The sequence below is a fragment of the Ipomoea nil genome, unplaced genomic scaffold, assembly GCF_001879475.1.
Source record: "Ipomoea nil cultivar Tokyo-kokei standard unplaced genomic scaffold, Asagao_1.1 scaffold2928, whole genome shotgun sequence".
Classification (NCBI taxonomy): Eukaryota; Viridiplantae; Streptophyta; class Magnoliopsida; order Solanales; family Convolvulaceae; genus Ipomoea; species Ipomoea nil.
This window is the reverse complement of record NW_017619356.1, coordinates 1,908,084-1,928,306: the sequence shown is the minus strand read 5'-3', so window position 1 is coordinate 1,928,306 and position 20,223 is coordinate 1,908,084. Positions and strand designations below refer to the sequence as shown.

General features: G+C 37.9%; 1 protein-coding gene across 1 annotated transcript; it reads left to right on the top strand.

Annotated features, from left to right (window-relative positions):
* Nucleotides 1-542: 542 nt before the first annotated feature.
* LOC109162299 (zinc finger CCCH domain-containing protein 24) lies at nucleotides 543-5,650 on the top strand. Its single transcript, XM_019311011.1, has 14 exons — nucleotides 543-1,144; nucleotides 1,586-1,675; nucleotides 1,783-2,067; nucleotides 2,167-2,239; nucleotides 2,468-2,600; nucleotides 2,693-2,846; nucleotides 3,008-3,091; nucleotides 3,219-3,341; nucleotides 3,473-3,646; nucleotides 3,754-3,888; nucleotides 4,176-4,271; nucleotides 4,396-4,728; nucleotides 4,919-4,962; nucleotides 5,112-5,650. The coding sequence occupies exons 1-14, from the start codon at nucleotides 632-634 to the stop codon at nucleotides 5,359-5,361; spliced, it is 2,487 nt and encodes an 828-aa protein (XP_019166556.1). The 5' UTR covers nucleotides 543-631; the 3' UTR covers nucleotides 5,362-5,650.
* Nucleotides 5,651-20,223: the final 14,573 nt, after the last annotated feature.

Here is a 20,223-nt window from a genome sequence, read left to right as displayed (position 1 = left end):
AGACGTGAACTCAGCTCAATAAGAATTTGGAGGATTGCCTGGATCCCGCGTGAGAACAACCGCACCGCTGATGCCCTCGCAAAAATGGCAGTGTTTCGCCCCCGTGGCTTCCATTCCCTCCCTTTAGCCCCGGCGGAAATTTTACAATTTTTAAACGATGATATAGCTGGCATTCCTTTCTGGAGGCATGGCCTCTTGTATTAGACTTTGACTCCTCCTTTCTCTTATTTTAAATGCATGGGTATCACCCTCCTTTCTTTAAAAAAAATAAAAAATCTAGAATTGCATAACTACACATCCATAATTTCATAACTATAAATTCAGAATGTGAAATTATAAAATTATGAACAAATTTTTACGTAACTAACGACAATCGAAAATAATTTTATTTTATTTAAGTAAAACACCGTTTTTGCATCCGTGTGCATCATGCATGGTGCACACGGATGCACAACATAATTCTATACCTCGATTGGGCTTATAGTCAAGGCCCAATAACTATGAAGAGGCAGTTCTAGCCGTTGGCCCAATTGGGTCCAGAGTATAATGCCCGTCAAAGTGAGCAAAAAAATTGGGAAAAAGGTACTTCACTCAGCAGTTACTCGACCGCTGTGAACTCAAGTGTTCGCCAATGTCTGCCGCTTCGCCTCCAGCAGAAACCCTAAACCCTGCAATGATCGCGCCGGAGGATTCATCGGACCAGGTCCCATTACCCGAAGCTCTGCCCCAAATAGAACCCGACGAAACCAAACCATCCGAGAAGCGAAAACGGGAGGAAGAACCCGACCCGGATTCGCGGCAGAACCCCCTCTGGAAGACGACTCTGTGCTCCTACTTCCGGAGGTCGGACGGGTCCTGCAGCCACGGAGACTCTTGCCGGTACGCCCATGGAGAGGCAGAGCTCCGGCCCCGACCTGACAACTCCTGGGACCCGACCTCCGAGCGGGCGAAGAAGATGGCTAGGAAGGCTGATGAGGATGTGGACACAGCTGATGTCAAGGAAGAGAAAGGCAACGAGGTCATGATGACGGAAGCTTTCGCAGAGGAGGAAGGATTTTCGTCGGGTTCCAAGTTGGCAAAGTGCTTTGTGAATCTTCCTCTCAAGTGGAGTTCGGATAAATTACAGAATTTCCTCAATGAACACGTTAGTTTTTTTTGTTTTTTTTTTTTCTTTTCCTCCATGAAAGTTAGAGCTTTGATTTTGAAATGCTGCATTTTAGTTATTTGCATAAATTATTATATCCAATGAACTTCTCTACTTATGATTGGTTTTTTCTATTTACCTTGAGCGTTCATGTAATTCAAGAACAATAAGAGGTAGCGATGAACAAACTAAAAAGGACATGGTAAAAATATTCATCTGTTGGATGAACCCGAAAATTATCATGTTTTGTAGGATGTAGCTTTGTTGGAACATAACTTGCTAATAATAATACTAATATATCTGAATATGGAGTTAGAAGATAGAACTTAGAACCCATGAAAAGAGAAGCAGGGTTAGATGTTTTGACTTGTTACAGACTCTTCATGCCATGTTATGTTGCTGCAATATCATACAGTGATATTGATTAATTTTTATCTTCAGGGGATTCTGTTCAAGGCTGCTAAGAAGAAAAGGGGTATGGTTGTGGGATTTGTGACTTTTGAAAATGCAGAGCAAGTGAAAAGTGCTGAGGTATGCCTTGAATTTTGAAGTTTGATTGGACTGGCTCAGAAGTTTTAGTACAATGAGGAGATTGTACTGATTTATCCAGAGTTTATTCATTAATTACAATGTGGCAGGAGCTAGATGGAAAGGAGGTTGGCAACAAGACTTTGAAGGTTGCAGATGTTATTCCAAGGTCATTTGAGAAACAAAATAAAGATGAAAAACAAGTCCTGTCTGGGGGCAGCTTGGACATATCCGGTGGAGCAAATAATATTCAGTTAGGCGAAAATTCAATGAACAGTGATTCTGTAGTGAAGGGTAGAAGTGCTCGTAGTGCAGTGACTCCTCTTGCTGATGTGCCCTATGCTGACCAACTGGAGGACAAGAAGAACTCTCTGATGCAAACCCTAAAAAAACTTGTCAGAATCTCTTGTATTTAAACCTTTTTCTTTCTGTTAATATAATCTCCAGCATCATTACTAGTTGATTTGGTCTTTAACTGTTTTATATTTGTATAGACTCGAAGTGCACGCAAAGCTTGTCCAAGTGGTGTTTCACTTCCGGAATGGATTATCAATTCAAGAGATATAGGTGCCCGTTGTAATTATGTTTTTCAATTGAAGATAATTTCCTAAGATTCTAGCAGGCATTTGATTTTTCTTAGTCCATTATAAGAAAATGAAAGTGATCGTCTTGTTTGCTTAATGGAATTTTCTGAACAATTTTATCAAGCTGTTGGAGTGTTTTATGTATGATTTCTAGAAGAATGAGATCCCAGAATGTTGATGTAGCTCCTTATCCACATGCTCTCCTTTGCAGGTGGTCTCCCATGCAAACTGGAGAGTGTAGTTGCATCTCCACTTATTAATGGATATCGAAACAAGTGTGAATTTTCTGTGGGTTATTCCCTAAAAGGGAAACCTTGTGTAGGGTTTCTGCTTGGCAACTTCAGGTAGCTTTATTTGAATGGAGTTTGCAGGAGGTAATTTGTATACTATTCTTCCACATAATGGTAATTCATTTTTTTTTTTGTTTTTGTTTTAGGGAGGGTGTGACTGCTGTCGAGGAACCCGTGGACTGCCCTAATATCTCCAGGGTTGCTTGTAGATATGCTGCTATCTTTCAAGAATTTCTACAACATACGTCCCTACCTATGTGGAACAGATTGAATAATACTGGATTTTGGCGTCAACTTACGGTATATCAACCCCAACTGAACTCTACGTTGCTGTCATACTAGAATTAAAATCAGACTATAGCTGTTCTATCTGTCTCCATCAATTGTTCATATAATGTTATTTTAATTGGGAAGTGCATGTTGTGTTCTCATCTCACCTTCTTTTTCAATATCTGTTTTAGGTTCGGGAAGGTCGAACACCAGGAAAAACTGCAGAGGTTGAAAATCCCGAGTCACATATTTCAGACGTCATGCTCATGGTTCAGGTTAGTGTCTCATTATTATTATTGTTGTTGTTGTTGTTGTTGTTGTTTAAGTCTTTGCAAATTTCATTCATACTTCCTGTTTATCTATGTTATTATTTCAATTTATGACATTCTGGACTTTTTTTAGATCTGCTCTGTTGGGCTTGAATCTCAATTAGTTAATACTGAACTTCACAAGATGGCCAAAGCCTTTGTTCATGGGGCTTCTGCAGAACTTCCAGTGTTACCTCTAACATCATTGGTAGTTCAGGTACTTGGAATACTGTTACCACAGAGGGAGAGAAAGTTTGTGTTTTTAATTTATTTTTTACTTCACTTGCTCCTTTCCTCCACTACGTGCATTTGGACCTAAAGAATTTTATTTTATCTTTTCACATGCAGGACCACACAGGTATATCAAATGTAGCTCCATCAGATGCTCCTCTGAGGTCTCTTCCCATTCTAGAAGAAGGAAGTGATTATAGAACAGAAGCAGCTGGTGCAATTGCTGAAGCAAAAATTCATGATTATATTAATGGTCTTCAATTTTGTATATCACCAACAGCTTTCTTTCAAGTGAGAACTTTACTTTTAACTTTTTCATTTTTCTATCATTATCCTTCTTTATTTTCCAAATCAGATGGAACATATAAGTTGTTAGCTTATGCTTCAAGAAATTGCAGGTCAACACCCTTGCAGCAGAGAAGCTGTACTCCCTAGCTGGGGAATGGGCAGGTTTGGGTCCTGATACGTTACTTTTTGACATATGCTGTGGAACTGGTACAATCGGCCTGACTTTATCTCACCGTGTTGGTATGGTAATGGTCACTACTCCTTTTGACTGGTGTTCTTTGGTTTAGTACTGTAAACAACTTCCTTCACAGGATTAAATGCAATTCCCCTCATAAACTGGAGTACTGTTATCAATTGAGAAATACACGGAATTGGAAGTTTGCTATAAATTTGGGCTAATTATTACTGCTTATCTGGTTTGTGTGAGCAGTTTATGTTCAGTTTTAGTAGGGATCTGTAATGTATTCACTTCTGATTTTTTATTTTTTTTTTCAAAATGGATTATAAAGTTATTTTGCTTTTGACTTTCCAGGTTGTAGGCATTGAAATGAATTCTTCTGCAGTTTCAGATGCTCAAAGGAATGCAGATATTAATGGCATAAAAAACTCCAGATTTATTTGCGCAAAGGTTTGGATGGTTTGACATTCTTTACTATGTAGTTCTATCTCTCTTTCTGAATGGAATTTATTTTGCATTCATGAATGGAATTTATTTTGCATCATAATTCTTCAATATGCGTGACTGCTTTCAGGCAGAGGATGTTTTGGGTTCTGTATTGAAAGAGTACCTAGTGGGACCTCAGATACAGGATGAATTATCAAAGCCATTAAAGAAGAGTGACCTGAAAATTACCTCCCTCGAAGAAAAGGTTGACTCAGAAGATAAAACGCCAGGATCAGAGGATCAAAATGGCTTTGACCAGGAAAGTAGCAAAAGTGCGGCTGAATTGTTAGAAAATGGCAACAAAGATACTGAAGATCAGCTTCATATGAGGGGTGAATCGGAGAATACAACCACTCCAGTGCAAAAATTTAACAATGTTGTTGCAATTGTGGATCCTCCTCGTATGGGACTTCATCCTACTGTAAGTGATCTGATTACATGCTTACATTAATAAGCATTGGATTGTTCAAGCATTATTTGTTTAGCTGCCACTACACTTTGGTTTGTAAATGTTAGTCCCACCATCAATGTATTTGATTGTTTGTTTTTATTTTTTGACACTTAAGTGAAGGATTTAAATTCGGCTAAATCTGTGCCTTTGGTGTAAGCAGGTTATCAAAGTTCTAAGGACCCATCAACAGCTAAGGAGGCTTGTGTAAGTTCCTCTAAGTGACCAGTTATATTGTTTACCTTTGATCTAGGGCATGGTATGGAGATTGCTTTTTAATGTTATTTTCTATTCTATTCTTGAATTTACTGAGTTTTGGCATTTCTCTTCCCTTTTTTCTTTCTTCTTTTGATCAGATACATTTCGTGTAATCCTGAAAGCTTGGTGGCAAATGCTATTGAGCTTTGCACACCATCTGCTGAAAAAGTTGTGAAAGACAATAATAAAAACAACAGAGTGTGGAAGAATATGAGCAGTGCCGGTCTTGCTCGACACAGGACCAAGTCCATGCCTAAATCAGAGCCTTTTAAACCTGTCAAAGCTACGGCAGTTGATCTTTTCCCTCATACCCCACATTGTGAACTGGTCATGCTTCTGGAAAGGTAAATATGACAAATGTCATGAGAAATGGTCCTGGTTTGGCACTTGGGCAAGTTTATTTGAGGATCCTGAAGGTAGAAGGTTCCATTTTCAAATACGGGAATGATCATATGTTTCTAGTGGACACTGGATTGATTCACTATAACTCCAGATGATTCCACTAGCACTTTTGAGGTTATTATTTGTTAATTTTATGAAAAAATATGAATCAGTACTTTGATGTTCTACATCCTACTTCAATATTTTTATCTCTTGATAAACATATAAAGCTTTAAAGAAAATTTCACATGGTTCACATAATGTTCATTTACTAATGAATTCCAATCATACATGAAGAATTTGTTACTGGTTGTATTCAGTTAAAATTTTAACTTTAGATTTAGGATCTTGAAGTTTCTAAGTTGATTAGTTGATATAACCCCCATCCCCAACCCCTCACCAAAAGGAAAGTAAAAGAGAAAGATAATAAAAGGAAATAAGGAGGAGGTAGAGTTACATGTCTTACTTGTATTATAGCAGCATTATCAATATGGCTTGTTGGGATAATGATTATCAATGTGGCTTGTTACTGATTGTGTTCATGATTCTGTGAATTTGATGACAGTGAATGTCTAGGAGTAGGATTAAGACTGCTGGCTTTTGCTTAAGCAGTGATGAAGATTCTTAATAAAATAGTCGGAAACTCTAGGTTTATATTTCTATTTCTAAAGCCCTCTTTAATATTGTGTATCACTGTATCCCATGAACCTAATCATTTTTTGAACTTAATTAAAGAAATCACCTTTATTAGGACTTGGTAAAGCTTCAAATGAAGGATTTAGGCTCTCCAATTTGCATCTTGTCATGTCTTTGATTTGCCAGCACTTCTTTTGCCTTCCTTTTGCTTTCTCTTCTTTTTCTATTATTCACAGGTATCGAATATTGGACCCTAAACTCCCATGTCCCAATCCAATCCACCCTTATTTTGTGGCGGGATGAACTGGTTCAGTCCATTTTGACAGCTCTTGACTATCTGTATTGACCCACCCTCTCCCAGTCCTCACATGACCTCCTAAAATAAATTTGATTTCACACTTGAAAGTGCTTATCTATATGTCATTTTATGCCATCTGCTATTGAAGTGAATCCCTTTCACCTTTGTTTCATATATATATATATTGACTAGTATTGGAAGTGGGTCATTTTCCTCTAATTTTTAATATTAATTGCTTCAACAGTTACGGGGGATTATTTTAAAACCAATAATTCAAGATCCATTAAGATTGCATCACTATATATGCTTTTCCTAGTATGTGTTTGGATATTGCAGAAGCATAAGCATCATACTGCATCTTAACCTAGGGTGTGGTTGAGTGAAGGAGACTCATTCATCCTTAACCAAAGGTCCCTTAACCAAAGGTCAAGGGTTTGATCCTTGGCTTTGGGTATGGAGCAATTTTCAATTCCAAGCTTACTGTCTTACATAAAAGAGATGCTTACAATTCAACGAGGAAATTAGTCACTATTTCCGACGTTAGAAACCATTGGTACACCCAAAAAAAAAAAAAAAATCATACTGGATCTTTTGTGGTCTTTCATGATATCCACATGATGGATTCTAACTAGAACTAGGCAACTAGCTGTGAGAGACTTTCTATTTCTAATTAGTTAAGAGTTGTCAAAATAGTTTGGATTTGACGAGTTGTTTGGCCTTGTCATATAATACTGGTGGATGTATTGAGTTTGGCATTGGCTAGAATTTCACACGGACATGTACTTTTTAAAAATGTAGTGATGACTTAGAGTGTGTTTGGTTGGTGGGTTTTGCCCATAGGAATGGGTATGAAAATGATTGTTGTCATTTGGTTGATAGGTTTTTAGAACACTACTATGGGTTTCGAATATCTCATCAATTGAAAAACCCATACCTAAATAAAATAAGGGTTTCATTCCCTTGTTCATTTTCAAGCACTACTATTAGTAACCATTCTCATTCCACCCTACTACCAAACATGTTAAGTACTTCCACCAAAACCCATTACCATTACCAAGTATTTGATACCCATTCCGATTCCGATTCCTATGTGCGAACCAAACACACCCTTAGTTTTACATATTACTAGTTCGAATTTTATTTATTTATTTATTTTTAATGACAACCATGATCATCTTCATCAATTCTAAAATGTTCCGTGGGCTAGCATAAGTAATAGACCACTTGACTTAATGTTACCACTTCAATGGCAAGGTAGAGGTTCTAGGTATTAAGGCATAATATTTGTATATATTTTATTATATTTATTCTAGTTGATTTAGTTTAGTTTGCAATACTTTCTCTTCTGTAATTTTAGTTCAAACTTGTTAGGATCTTTTCTATTTAAACCTTATATTGTACTATGTTTCTGTGAATCAATATATATATTTTTTCCACTCTAATATGGTATCAAGAGCCTAACTCATACGAGATTTTTCTTTTCCCTTCATCATTCGATCCTATGGCTACTTCAGCTACCATGACCATCATTCAATTATCTGTCCCAACCAACTTCCTAATTTGCCTTACCGATGTCAATTTTTTCGGTTTGGCAACGCATGTTTGTTCTACGCTTAACGACCTTGGTTTATTGGGGTATATTGATGGTACTGTAAAAGAACCCACACAATTTTTTGACATTGCAACAATGATTTTGAACCCAGAACATGTGAAGTGGATGCGTCAGGATCAGATTATTCTTACAGCTCTTCTCGGCAGTTGCATTGAGATAATCCAGCCTGTCATCTCCACGGTTAGGGGTGGAAATACGCCAGGCCGAGCCAGACTTTAGAAACGTAGGAATGAACATGAAAATCTAAAGCCTAGGCATGGGTCTGGGCCTGTCTGTAGACTTTTTTTAGGCTCAAGCCTGCCTTAACCTGGCTTGAAGCCTTTTTAAGGCCTACATTTTAAAGCCTTTTAATATATTCTTGTAAAAAATTTATAAAAAATTACCTAATACATATATAAGTATTGGTTTAGTCTAACCTGTTATACTTTCTCTCCTGTAGTTTTGGTTCAGAGTTGTTAGGATCTTTCCTACTTAAACCTTGCAATGTATTGTGTTTCTGTGAATCGATATATACATTCTTTCCACTCTAATACTAGGAAGTGAGGAGGTAAGGGATTGATCCTTTGTGTGTAGAGTCAACGATAAGGACTGACTGAGAGGTTGTTTGGGGGACTTGCGGTTTACCTTCTCTAGTGATTCTTGGACAGAAATTTTGGAAACTTAGAAGTAGTAAATAGCCTTGGCCCCTTCGTTATTTGATTTGGAGGTCCAGATTTAGACATTGTTTAGGAAATAATCATGACTATGTCATTGTCGAACGAAGGTGATTAGTGGGTGTTGTCAATTAGAGTTGGCATAATTTGTTGAACATATACTAGGAATATGTTATATTGTAATAAAAAAAATAACAATAATTTACTAAATACATAATATTCAATCATATCCTAGCCCACTAATCCAATTTTCAATCGTTATGTTATGGACCCGTGTCCAGCATACATTGTGGATACAGTAACAGTGCCGTTAGTGGCACCGTTATCTTCCACCATTTTTTTTTAAATTTCAGACCGCTTCGTTATAGGAGCATATGTTCATAATTTTATCACTATGTTCATAATTGTAAGTTCATAATGTTAGAGCTCTGTGTTCATAATTTCATAACTGTACATTCATAATTCTGTAACTGGTACATTCATAATTCAATAACTGTAAATTCATAATTTTCAAAGCTCTATGTTCACAATTTTAGATCTCTATGTTCATAATTTTATCACTATATGTTCATAATTGTAAGTTCATAATGTCAGAGCTTTGTGTTCATAATTCCATAAGTGTACATTCATAGTTCCATAACTGCACATTAATAATTCCATAACTGTACACATGATTCCACAAATGAATAACGCCGTTAACGGCGAGACAAAATCAATTTTTAAAAAAAACTGAAATGCCGTCATTTTTCCTGAAAACGACGTCGTTTTGGACTCGCGTCCACAACGCATTGTGGACACGAGTCCACAACATAATTTGCCTCCAATTTTCAATTATTATAGTGTGTACCATGATCTATATTGTATGATAAATTACTAATCTACAAGTTCATTTTTATTATATTGATCTTGAAAATTTATTTTTATTATACTGAAAATTTATTTTTTATGTATTACAAATCAATTTTTGAATAGTTATTTTTAGTATATCGTAAAAATTCATTTTTAGTTTATAATATAAAAATAAACATACAGTACATTAAAAATAAATATTTTTTTAAAAAAATTGCCTGGCTTCAAAATTAGTTCGTCCAGCATTCCAGCGGCGCATGCTACCACTCTGCCAGCACCTAGTCGCCCGGTGACGCCACCTTGTTTCAACAAAGAATTATTTCGAGTGTTTGGTTGTCCACCACAATTTTTTCTAATGATAAAATTGATCTAAATCTTAAACTAAATTTCTATTCATGAAATATAGTTATCTAATCAAAGGCCAACTAATTTCTATACAATTGCATGTGTGCTTGTGATATGGGTCTTAATTTCAGCATGTTTGTCTCTATTTATATGCGATGTTGTTTGTTGAACTTCTTTTACTTGTCTTTACACTACTTCATCCAATGTTGAAAAAAAGTGCTAAGCGGGTGCTTAGGAGATCGAACGCCTAGCTTTTAGGCGCGATTTTTGCAGCACTGACTTCATCTCTACATATGTCTATCTTACTTGTTAATCTTGATACTTTCGTCTCAACAAAGTATCACTTTTTTTTATTTATTTATGTTAGTTGAGAGCTATCGAAACAAGCTCAACACACCAGGTTGGGCTTAGCCCGGGTTCTAGCCGAGTGGTGGAAATCTGGCAAATTATGCTGTGCATCCGTATGCACCATGCATGGTGCATACGCATGCAAAAACGACGTCGTTTTAATAAAATGCGGGTCTCCTCTTAAAAAAAAAAAATCAGGTTCGATTCCCAGCAACAACATATGAACTAAAATTTCAGAATCGATGAACTATAATTCCATAATCGATGAACTATAATTCCAGAATCTAATCTATGAACTAAAAATTTCAGAATGAATGAACTAAAATTCCAGAATCTATGAACTAAAATTTCAGAATCGATGAGCTAAAATTCTAGAATCGATGAACTATAATATCAGAATCAATGAACTATAATTCTATAATCTATGAACTCAAATTCCATAATGAATAAACAACATAATGTTGTTGTTAGGAATCGAACCTGATTTTTTTTTTTAAAGGGGAGATGCGCGTTTTTGTTGGAAATTTATATAGTAATGGAGATTAATGTTTCAGATGAACTACCATGAAAGCTTAAATAATATTTGAAGTTGTGGAGTTGTAAATATTATTTTAGTTCGGTAGAAAGTTAATTAAAATACTGGGAGAAATGTATATAGTTAATATGCTTGAGAGTATATAGATATATGCTTGTGATATATAGCTAATATGCTTGAGAGTTATAACTAATATGCTTGAGAGTATTAATGCATGTTTGGATATTTTCATGCGTAAGGTTTTGGGTCATTTTGAAGCTATATGCTTCAAAACTACACTTAACGTGCTTGGAATATGCACTTAACGTGCTTGGAATATGCTCTTCTATTTATGCATTTTGAAGCTATATGCTTCAAAGTTACACTTAACATGCTTGGTATATGTAGCTGTATGCTTGAGATTATTGAACTACATATATGGATATTATTTATATTTATTCTTTGCATGTTTTCATGCGTAAGGAATATATAAATATATATATGTATATAATTTTGCATACAGTTACTGACTCAAAATAATTTTATTATTTCTCCAGTGATAGATATATCAATCAGGATATATCTTATCTTATGGAAGTTGAGTTTTAAATCACAGCAACTTCCATGTAACTTCTCTAAACAGATATATTTTTCATCTATAAATATATTGGAGAAACATCTGAAAGTGACAGGCAATTTTACATATGAATTTTACAAGCAATTATTTTGCAGGAAACCAAGATACTTCACAGGCTTACATCTCTACAGGAAATTCTCAAACAAAGCAACTTGAGAATTTCATTCATCTTCTTGTATCCCATCAGATTAAATCTTGAACATTGTTGCATTTATAGAGGGAGATTTAAAGCTTATAGGAAAGTGATTACACGCCTGAAGATAGCAAATGATCCAGTTTTTGTTCCCTGTTGTATTCTGTATTATTGTTGTATCTCAAGTGTATTACAGATTACAAGCACTTTTTCCAACAATCTATAAGCTTTAAAGTTTATAAACCTGTGATCATTGGTCTTGCCTTGAAAGTTTTAAAGGCAAGATGTCAGGCATGGAAGAATAAGTTCTCATCACGGTAATATTTTCGGAATGAGATTCTGAATTTGTTGATGAGAGGATGACGGAAATCACTTTTGGGTTTGTCTTTGTTTATTGTACAAGAAGATTTTCGTGCGGTTTTGTATGGTGTTCATGGCATGCTATGTACACGTTGTACATGTGGTTTGAATTATGCTATGAAGTTTCATTTCTGTTTTCACTCAAAATCATGGGCATATCAAATTATGCCAAGATGATTAGTGAGATGTGAAAATGATTTTATATAAATAAATCATTTTATTAGCCATGATTTATTTGGAATGAGAAGATGTGTACTTCCCTAGAGTGGGTGTGTGGTTTCAGCGTATCAAAGGCCAGAAGTGATGATTATCAAGGCAAGATATTTTTTTACAGGATGAGATCGGTACAGTACCTTTTATATCTTTGTCTCGGCCTTGGCAGGTACGTAAGTTTTATTTTACTTACTGGTTAAGTTCTAGATTATGTCTAGAAGATATGCATGAGATTCTTTTGAATTTTGCATAGCCTGTTAAATACAAGGATATGTTTATGCATGTTTATAAATATTTTTATATTGAGACTCTGTCTCGGTTGCATGCATAGTATAAAAGATACATGTATAATATGTTGGATCTTGGTGTGCTGTAAATTGCCAAATTTGGTTTAGTTTGGTATTGTAAATATTTCTGGTATCATTTGCATGGATACAGAGTTGCATAATGATAAGATGGAATTATTTTTATTTTTTTCATGCATGAAATATTGGTATTTTAGCATACAGATGTTTTTATCCTTGTGAAAGTTTTTGAAATATTATGTTATTAATATTTCTATTAAAGACAGAAATGCCTTCGAAATATTCTAGTACATTTTTAATGAAGGCATGTAGAAAGTTTTATGCATGAAGTATGCATAATGAAATTCATAAAATTTATGAATGCCTTTAACAGAAAGTTTCTCATATTGAGAATGTGTTAAAATTTTGAAAGCCAAAAGTTTACTAGTTTATCTAGTATGACTGTCAGTTAGCAGTGAAAAGAAAGTTTCAAATTTAAATCATGGATTATGATTTAAGTTGGTATGATTCTTCAGTTTAGAAGAAACATGAAAAGTTAAAAGCTTAAAATCAAATGGTTTATTCTCCAAAGTTGATGTTCTCTGAATGGAGGAGGTTTATTCTCCAAAGTTGATGATGTCTCAAATGGAGGAGGTTAAAATTTTATTTTAAGAAGTCCTCACGATGAGAACTCAGAGATTCAATTCAATTAACCAACAGATAGAATTACACGAGAGTATATCTCAGTCTACTTCTAACTACTCCTATCTAATAGGATACAGACAGTAGACTTATTCTAGCCATAGAAAACTAACATAGGTTATATAAATTAAATACAATTAATAATAATAATACTCACACACCCCCTCAAGCACACGGTGTGAGCGGCACAACGTTGAGCTTGTCTCGCAGAGCTATAAACCTGGGTCCGGGTAGCGGCTTGGTGAAGACATCAGCCAGCTGATCTTTAGTCGAAACAAAATTGACCACAAAGTCCCCGCTGGCCACCTTATCACGGACAAAATGATAGTCGATTTCGACATGCTTTGTCCTGGCGTGAAAAACTGGATTAGCACATAGATATGTTGCGCCTAAATTGTCACACCAAAGAGTAGATGGCTGCCCCGTGTGTAGACCCAGCTCACGGAGAAGAGAGACGACCCAAGTTACTTCAGCAGCGACATCGGCTAGGGCCTTGTATTCGACTATTCGGCTTCGGTCGAAGAGCGAGCCACAGTCCGTTGCTTCCTGGATAACCATGAGATGAGATTAGTCCCTAAAAACACTGCATATCCGCTAGTACTCTTCCTGTCAATAGGGCAGCCAGCCCAATCCGAGTCGGAGTAGGCATGTATGGCAGTAGTCGGGGAAGAACTGAGTCGGAGTCCATAATCCAAAGTGCCCTTAATATACCGTAACACCAGTTTTACCATGGCCCAGTGATCAACGGTTGGGGTATGCATAAACTGGCACAACCGATTTACTGCGTATGAAAGGTCAGGACGGGTAATGGTGAGGTACTGTAAAGCCCTTACAATCCGACGGTATTGTGTGGGATTATCGAACGGCTCATCAGACGGAGTAACAGACTGTGTAGTGGATGCAGGTGTTGCGAGTTGCTTGCAGTCAACCATACCAGTTCGGTTCAACAGATCAGACATATAACGCCGCTGGGATAGAACCATACCGCCGTGAGTATCCACGGTCTCAATGCCTAAGAAAAACCCGGGTTTGCCAAGATCCCTGATCTTGAACGCAGTAGCAAGTCGGCATAACAAAGAGTTGACCAGCGTCGCGCTACTCCCCATCATGATGATGTCATCTACATACACAAGGAGGAAAACCTGACACCCATCCATGCTGTAGTAGAATAGAGAAACATCCGTCTTCGATGCACTGAACCCCGTGGTAAGCAAAAAGTCATGCAGTCTTTTGAACCATGCCCGGGGAGCGTGTTTCAGTCCGTAGAGAGATCGTTGCAAGTGACAAACGTGATCGGGATGAGCCGGGTCCTCATAACCGGGAGGTTGCTTCATGTAGACTGTTTCGGCTAGATGATCATTTAAGTGCACATCTAGCTGCCGGAGGGTCCATTTGTTGGTGATGGCCAACAAGAAAAGAAACCTCACAGTTGTGGGTTTGACTACTGGACTATAGGTGTCGAAGAAGTCTTCCCCTGCTACCTGATTAAACCCTTTTGCCACAAGGCGAGCCTTGTACCGTTCTATAGAGCCATCCGCGGTTCACTTGGTGTGGAATACCCACTTACACCCGATTATGTTCATAGTAGGATCCGGTGGGACTAAGCGCCAGGTGTTGTTATGTAGTAAGGCATTAAATTCCTGATCCATCGCATCCCTCCACTGTGGATGTCCAACTGCTTGGGAGTAACAAGTTGGATCAGTAGTGATTGCAGTCAGAGCGTGAAACTCTTCATTAGTCCCGTGTGTCGTGCGACGTAGACGCACACCATGTTCCCGTTCTTGCGGCTGTGTCCGTCCCCGACCCCGACCCCGAGGCCGACCCCGCCCCCGAGAAACCGGGACAGCGGGCTCAATGGCCAATGGCGGCATTTCTTGAGCTATTGGCTGGGGATCGACGTCATGTGGCATAGGGGTGTTGAGACTGACCGCTTGTTCAATGTGAACAGGTATTACGGGACTAGCTGCCCATAGCACAGGCTGTGACTCAACTGCTTGTGGTGATGAACCTGTGGCAAAGGGAAAAGTAGACTCGTCAAACCGCACGTGACGACAGATATAAGTCTTCCCACTAGTTAAGTCCATGCATCTATATCCTCGGAAGGAGGGAGGATACCCCAGGAATACACAAGGTGTTGAACGGAACTCTATTTTATGACGGTTGTAAGGCCTTAGATGTGGGTAACACAAGCACCCGAAGACACGGAGAAATTGATATGGGGGTAACTTTTTGTATAGTCAGTAATATGGACTCTCGAATTGTAAGGCTGAGGAAGGTAGATAATTTATTAGGCATGCGGTTGTTTCAAAAGCATGATCCCGGTAGTGTTGTGGGACAGCTGATTGGGCGAGAAGAGCCAAGCCCGTTTCGACAATGTGTCGGTTACGGCGCTCAACCCTTCCGTTTTATTCATGCGTGTAGGCACATGATTGGCGATGATTAATCCCAAGGGTTTGGAATGTGGTATGCAATTTGCGGTACTCACCCCCTAGATCCGACTGTATAGACTTGATAGAGCGCGAAAACTGCCGGTCTACCAACACACGAAACAGATCAAACATTTTATAAATGTCTGATTTTACCCTTAATGGATAAAACCAGCAATAGCGCGAATGATCGTCAACAAACAAAAGGAAATAGCGGTAACCACTAGACGAGACAACTGGTGCAGGACCCCAGATGTCTGTATACACCAAATCTAGTACATTTTTGCTGGACTCACTTATCCTATATATCTAATTGAAAACGAGAGGACTTGCCGAGATGGCAAGCCTTACAAGACCCGAAACTACATTTATCATGAGAAACTGAACAATGCTGTAGTATTTTATTTTGCACTAGACTATGTGGATGATCAAGTCTGGCATGCCAGGTTGTGGGTGTTGCCCGGGAACTGACGAACGCAAATTGACTCCGAGACACAGGAAGCTTGTATAGACCTCCAGAAGTCGGGCCTTTAAGAAGCGCCGCCTTGGTTTTGGAATCCTTCACAATAAAGTAGCTGTCATGAAATTAAAAAAAAACACACTATTTTCTTTAGCGAATTTTTGAACGGACAATAAAGGAACAGTTAATTTTGGGACATGTAATACATCAGATAGGAATAATTGTTTGGAAACAGTGGGGATTGATGCATGGCCAACATGTGAGATAACTAAACCTGTACCGTTTCTCACCCGGAGCGTATCCGGACCATTATACTCCTCCTGGGCTGTTATCATGCCGGCATCTAGAGTGGCATGAGCCGTGGCACCCGTGTCAGGATACCATGTTTCGGCCGAGACGGATGTGCCCGGGGACTCGCCGGACACTGCAACATTGGCCTGCGTGGGCGGTTGAGTCGTGTACCGTTTATAACAGTAAACGGCAGTATAACCCTGCGCCCTGCAAATTTGGCACCGTGGTACCCCGCGTTGATTCCGGCCGCCCCTCTGATTTCTGCCGCCTCGCCACTGGGACTGCCGACCACCGCCACCTTCTGCACTGCTCGGAGCGAAGCCGCCGGACTGGTGGTGTCCTCCGCGACCTCGACCAGAATAAAAAGCAGCCGACGCTGCACTGCCGGTCTCCGAAAAATCGTCCGCCAAGATGAAATCAGCGGCCTGGAGATGGTCAGCAAGATGCAGTAGCGACACTGGCGCATGGGCGGTGAGGGATGCCGCGTACGCACGATACTCCAGCCTCAGACCATGCACAACATATAGATTTTGTTCGGCCATGGAGAAAGGTTGTCCGGCTTGCGCGAGCGCTTCCACCAAGAGCTCGGCTCGTCCGAGATAATCGCTCAGGGTGGAGTTACCTTGCCGGAGGGCTTGAAACTGCCCCAGCAAGCTCAGGCAACGAGCTTGCGTGTTGGAGCCGAGGGCGGTGCAGATTGATCTCCAAACATCAGCGGCGGTATCCCGGCCAACCGCGAGATGTAAAACCTCGTCCGACATCGAGGATATCAACAATGAAAGGATCGATTGATCCTGTAGCGTCCACGACTTGTACGCCGGATTGGGAACGGTAGTCGTGGTCGTGGTGCCAGTGTCGGAATCGCTAGACACGGTGGTGAGCGTGGCGGGCGGGCATGGGTTGGTTCCATCCACAAAACCAATTAAATCTTGACCTCTAAGGAATGGTAATAACTGAGTTCTCCAAAATAGGAAATTCCTAGAGGTTAGTTTCATAGAAATAAAATGGTGAGCTCCGGCGAGGGGGTTGAAACTTGCCGGAGATGGCCCGCCGGCGGCAGAGGGGGTACGGTCGGAGGAATTAGACGACATGGGTAGGGAGGGGGGAAACGTTTGGGTGGTGGAGGATCGTGTTTAGGCTGATACCAGATGAGAACTCAGAGATTCAATTCAATTAACCAACAAATAGAATTACACGAGAGTATATCTCAGTCTACTTCTAACTACTCCTATCTAATAGGATACAGACAGTAGACTTATTCTAGCCATAGAAAACTAGCATAGGTTATATAAATTAAATACAATTAATAATAATAATACTCACACTCACTGCTAATAAGTTCAACATGATGATTGAAATTCTTGGTTGTAGAATTTGCAGGATATAAATATTTATTGATTAGGAACCTATTAAGTGGGTTCCGGTTATAATCAATTAAATATTTTATTTCACCAGTTCATTAATAGGATATTAAAATTCTATCTATCATCATGTTCAGTTGGCTAAGTGGATGAGATTAAAAGGAATTTTGATATACTTGAGTAAAACCATTAATTATGGTTTAGTATATTTAATAGAAATTTTCATCCTGAAAAGATATTCTAATGCCAGTTGAATGTGTAATCATGAAACTTGTTCCTCATTTAATAGATGGATATTTCTACTTGGAAGAGGTGTTGTTTTATGGGTTCTAAAAGCAAAGTTGCTTTTTCAACTACGGCATATGAATTTCTTGTGTTGGCTTTGACATAAAAGAATTTTATTGGCTAAGGAATTTAATTATTTAGATTCCGGTTTGGCCAAAACCGATGTCACCATTTTAGTACATTATGACAATGCTACTACACTGGCCATATCATATAAACAAGTGTTTATAATGGCAAGTGAAGGCACATGGGCTTGAGATTTAGCTATGTTGAAAATCCTAGGTAATAGTGTTGTAGCATTGGACTTGGTACAGTCCCGGTTTTAACGGATCCGTTTGCAAGAGTCCTTGCAAGGGACACGGTTCATCGGAAGGGATACGGAAAGCCTAAATTAAAATTGCAAGTGAAGGAAAGCTCAACTCACGTCTAACTTATTACGTTAGACCTTGAGTTCAATGTAGATGAGTACTTCATTTTGTGATTTGCAACCATCAAAAGTTTAATTAAAATTGTATCCAAAGAAAAGGTGATGCTTGGTTCTGCATTGTTGTAGGGATGAGTTTTTACTCTTAACTGATCTTTTGAAAAAATGCAAGATGCAGTGCATGATATAAAAGATTAGCCTCTGTGAGCATGAAGTGTGGCCGCTTCAAACAAGTTTGAGCTTTACTTGGTACGTGTTCATTAATGGATACGGAAACATGGCCATAATAGTGTCAAGTTACAGTGAGTTGTAATGACTGTAAAACTTGTGTGTGTTATATCTATGTTTTTTCAAAGTGACTGCGTGATTCAAGGTTCGTCCATCACTGCAATCCGAATTAATGTAACGCATATAATACTATGTGAAAGTTCAATCTCTAAGACACTTTCATTTATGCATGAGTTTTGGATTTATCTTGGTAAAGTATTAGTCTTTACTATATAAATGGAGGAGGAATGTTGAAATTTTATATAGTAATGGAGATTAATGTTTCAGATGAACTACCATGAAAGCTTAAATAATATTTGGAGTTGTGGAGTTGTAAATATTATTTTAGTTTGGTAGAAAGTTAATTAAAATACTGGGAGAAATGTATATAGTTAATATGCTTGAGAGTATATAGCTATATGCTTGTGATATATAGCTAATATGCTTGAGAGTTATAGCTAATATGCTTGAGAGTATTAATGCATGTTTGGATATTTTCATGCGTAAGGTTTTGGGGAATTTTGAAGCTATATGCTTCAAAACTACATTTAACGTGCTTGGAATATGTACTTAACGTGCTTGGAATATGCTCTTCTATTTATGCATTTTGAAGCTATATGCTTCAAAGTTACACTTAACATGCTTGATATATGTAGCTGTATGCTTGAGATTATTGAACTACATATATGGATATTATTTATATTTATTCTTTGCATGTTTTCATGCGTAATATATATATATATATATATATATATATATATATATATATATATATATATATATATATATGTATATGTATATAATTTTGCATACAGTACTCAAAATAATTTTATTATTTCTCCAGTGATAGATATATCAATCAGGATATATCTTATCTTATGGAAGTTGAGTTTTAAATCACAGTAACTTCCATGTAACTTCTCCAAACAGATATATTTTTCATCTATAAATATATTGGAGAAACATCTGAAAGTGATAGACAATTTTACATATGAATTTTACAAGCAATTATTTTGCAGGAAACCAAGATACTTCACATGCTTACATCTCTACAGGAAATTCTCAAACAAAGCAACTTGAGAATTTCATTCATCTTCTTGTATCCCATAAGATTAAATCTTGAACCTTGTTGCTTTTATTGAGGGAAATTTAAAGCGTATAGGAAAGTGATTACACGCGCCTGAAGATAGCAAATGATCCAGTTTTTGTTCCCTGTTGTATTCTGTATTATTGTTGTATGTCAAGTGTATTACAGATTACAAGTACTTTTTCCAACAGTTTTTAATAAAACGACGTCGTTTTTGCATCCGTATGCACCATGCATAGTGCATTCTGATGCACAGCATAACTATTCTGAAAATCTCAACCCAGCCTGTTTTACCCTAATTTTATCTGAGTTAAACGGTTTGAGTCCGGGGTAACCCGCGGATTATCCGGGCCGGTTTATTATTTATTTATTTATTATTATTTTTTTAACAGTAAAGTCGAGTAGTCGACACAAATCACACAATCCCTAAAGAAGACGAGTTTTTTGCACTTTTGGTCCCACGACTATAGTGGCACTGGCAGAATTGATCCACGACTTTTGAACCTTGCAATTTTAGTCCACGATTATTGATTTTTTTGCAAAAATGGTCCTTCCGGTCATTTTTCCGTCAAAATTTCACCGGAAAAAAAATTCTCAATTTTTAGCCGGGTTAAAATGGTCCTCAGCACGTCTGCCGGATCATC

Excerpts from the sequence above, each read along its gene's own strand:
- LOC109162299 (XM_019311011.1), top strand. The coding sequence starts at position 632 with ATGTCTGCCGCTTCGCCTCCAGCAGAAACCCTAAACCCTGCAATGATC. Across the intron at positions 3,342-3,472 it reads TAACATCATTGGTAGTTCAG|GACCACACAGGTATATCAAA; the intron begins GTACTTGGAATA and ends TTTCACATGCAG. Across the intron at positions 4,272-4,395 it reads CCAGATTTATTTGCGCAAAG|GCAGAGGATGTTTTGGGTTC; the intron begins GTTTGGATGGTT and ends GACTGCTTTCAG.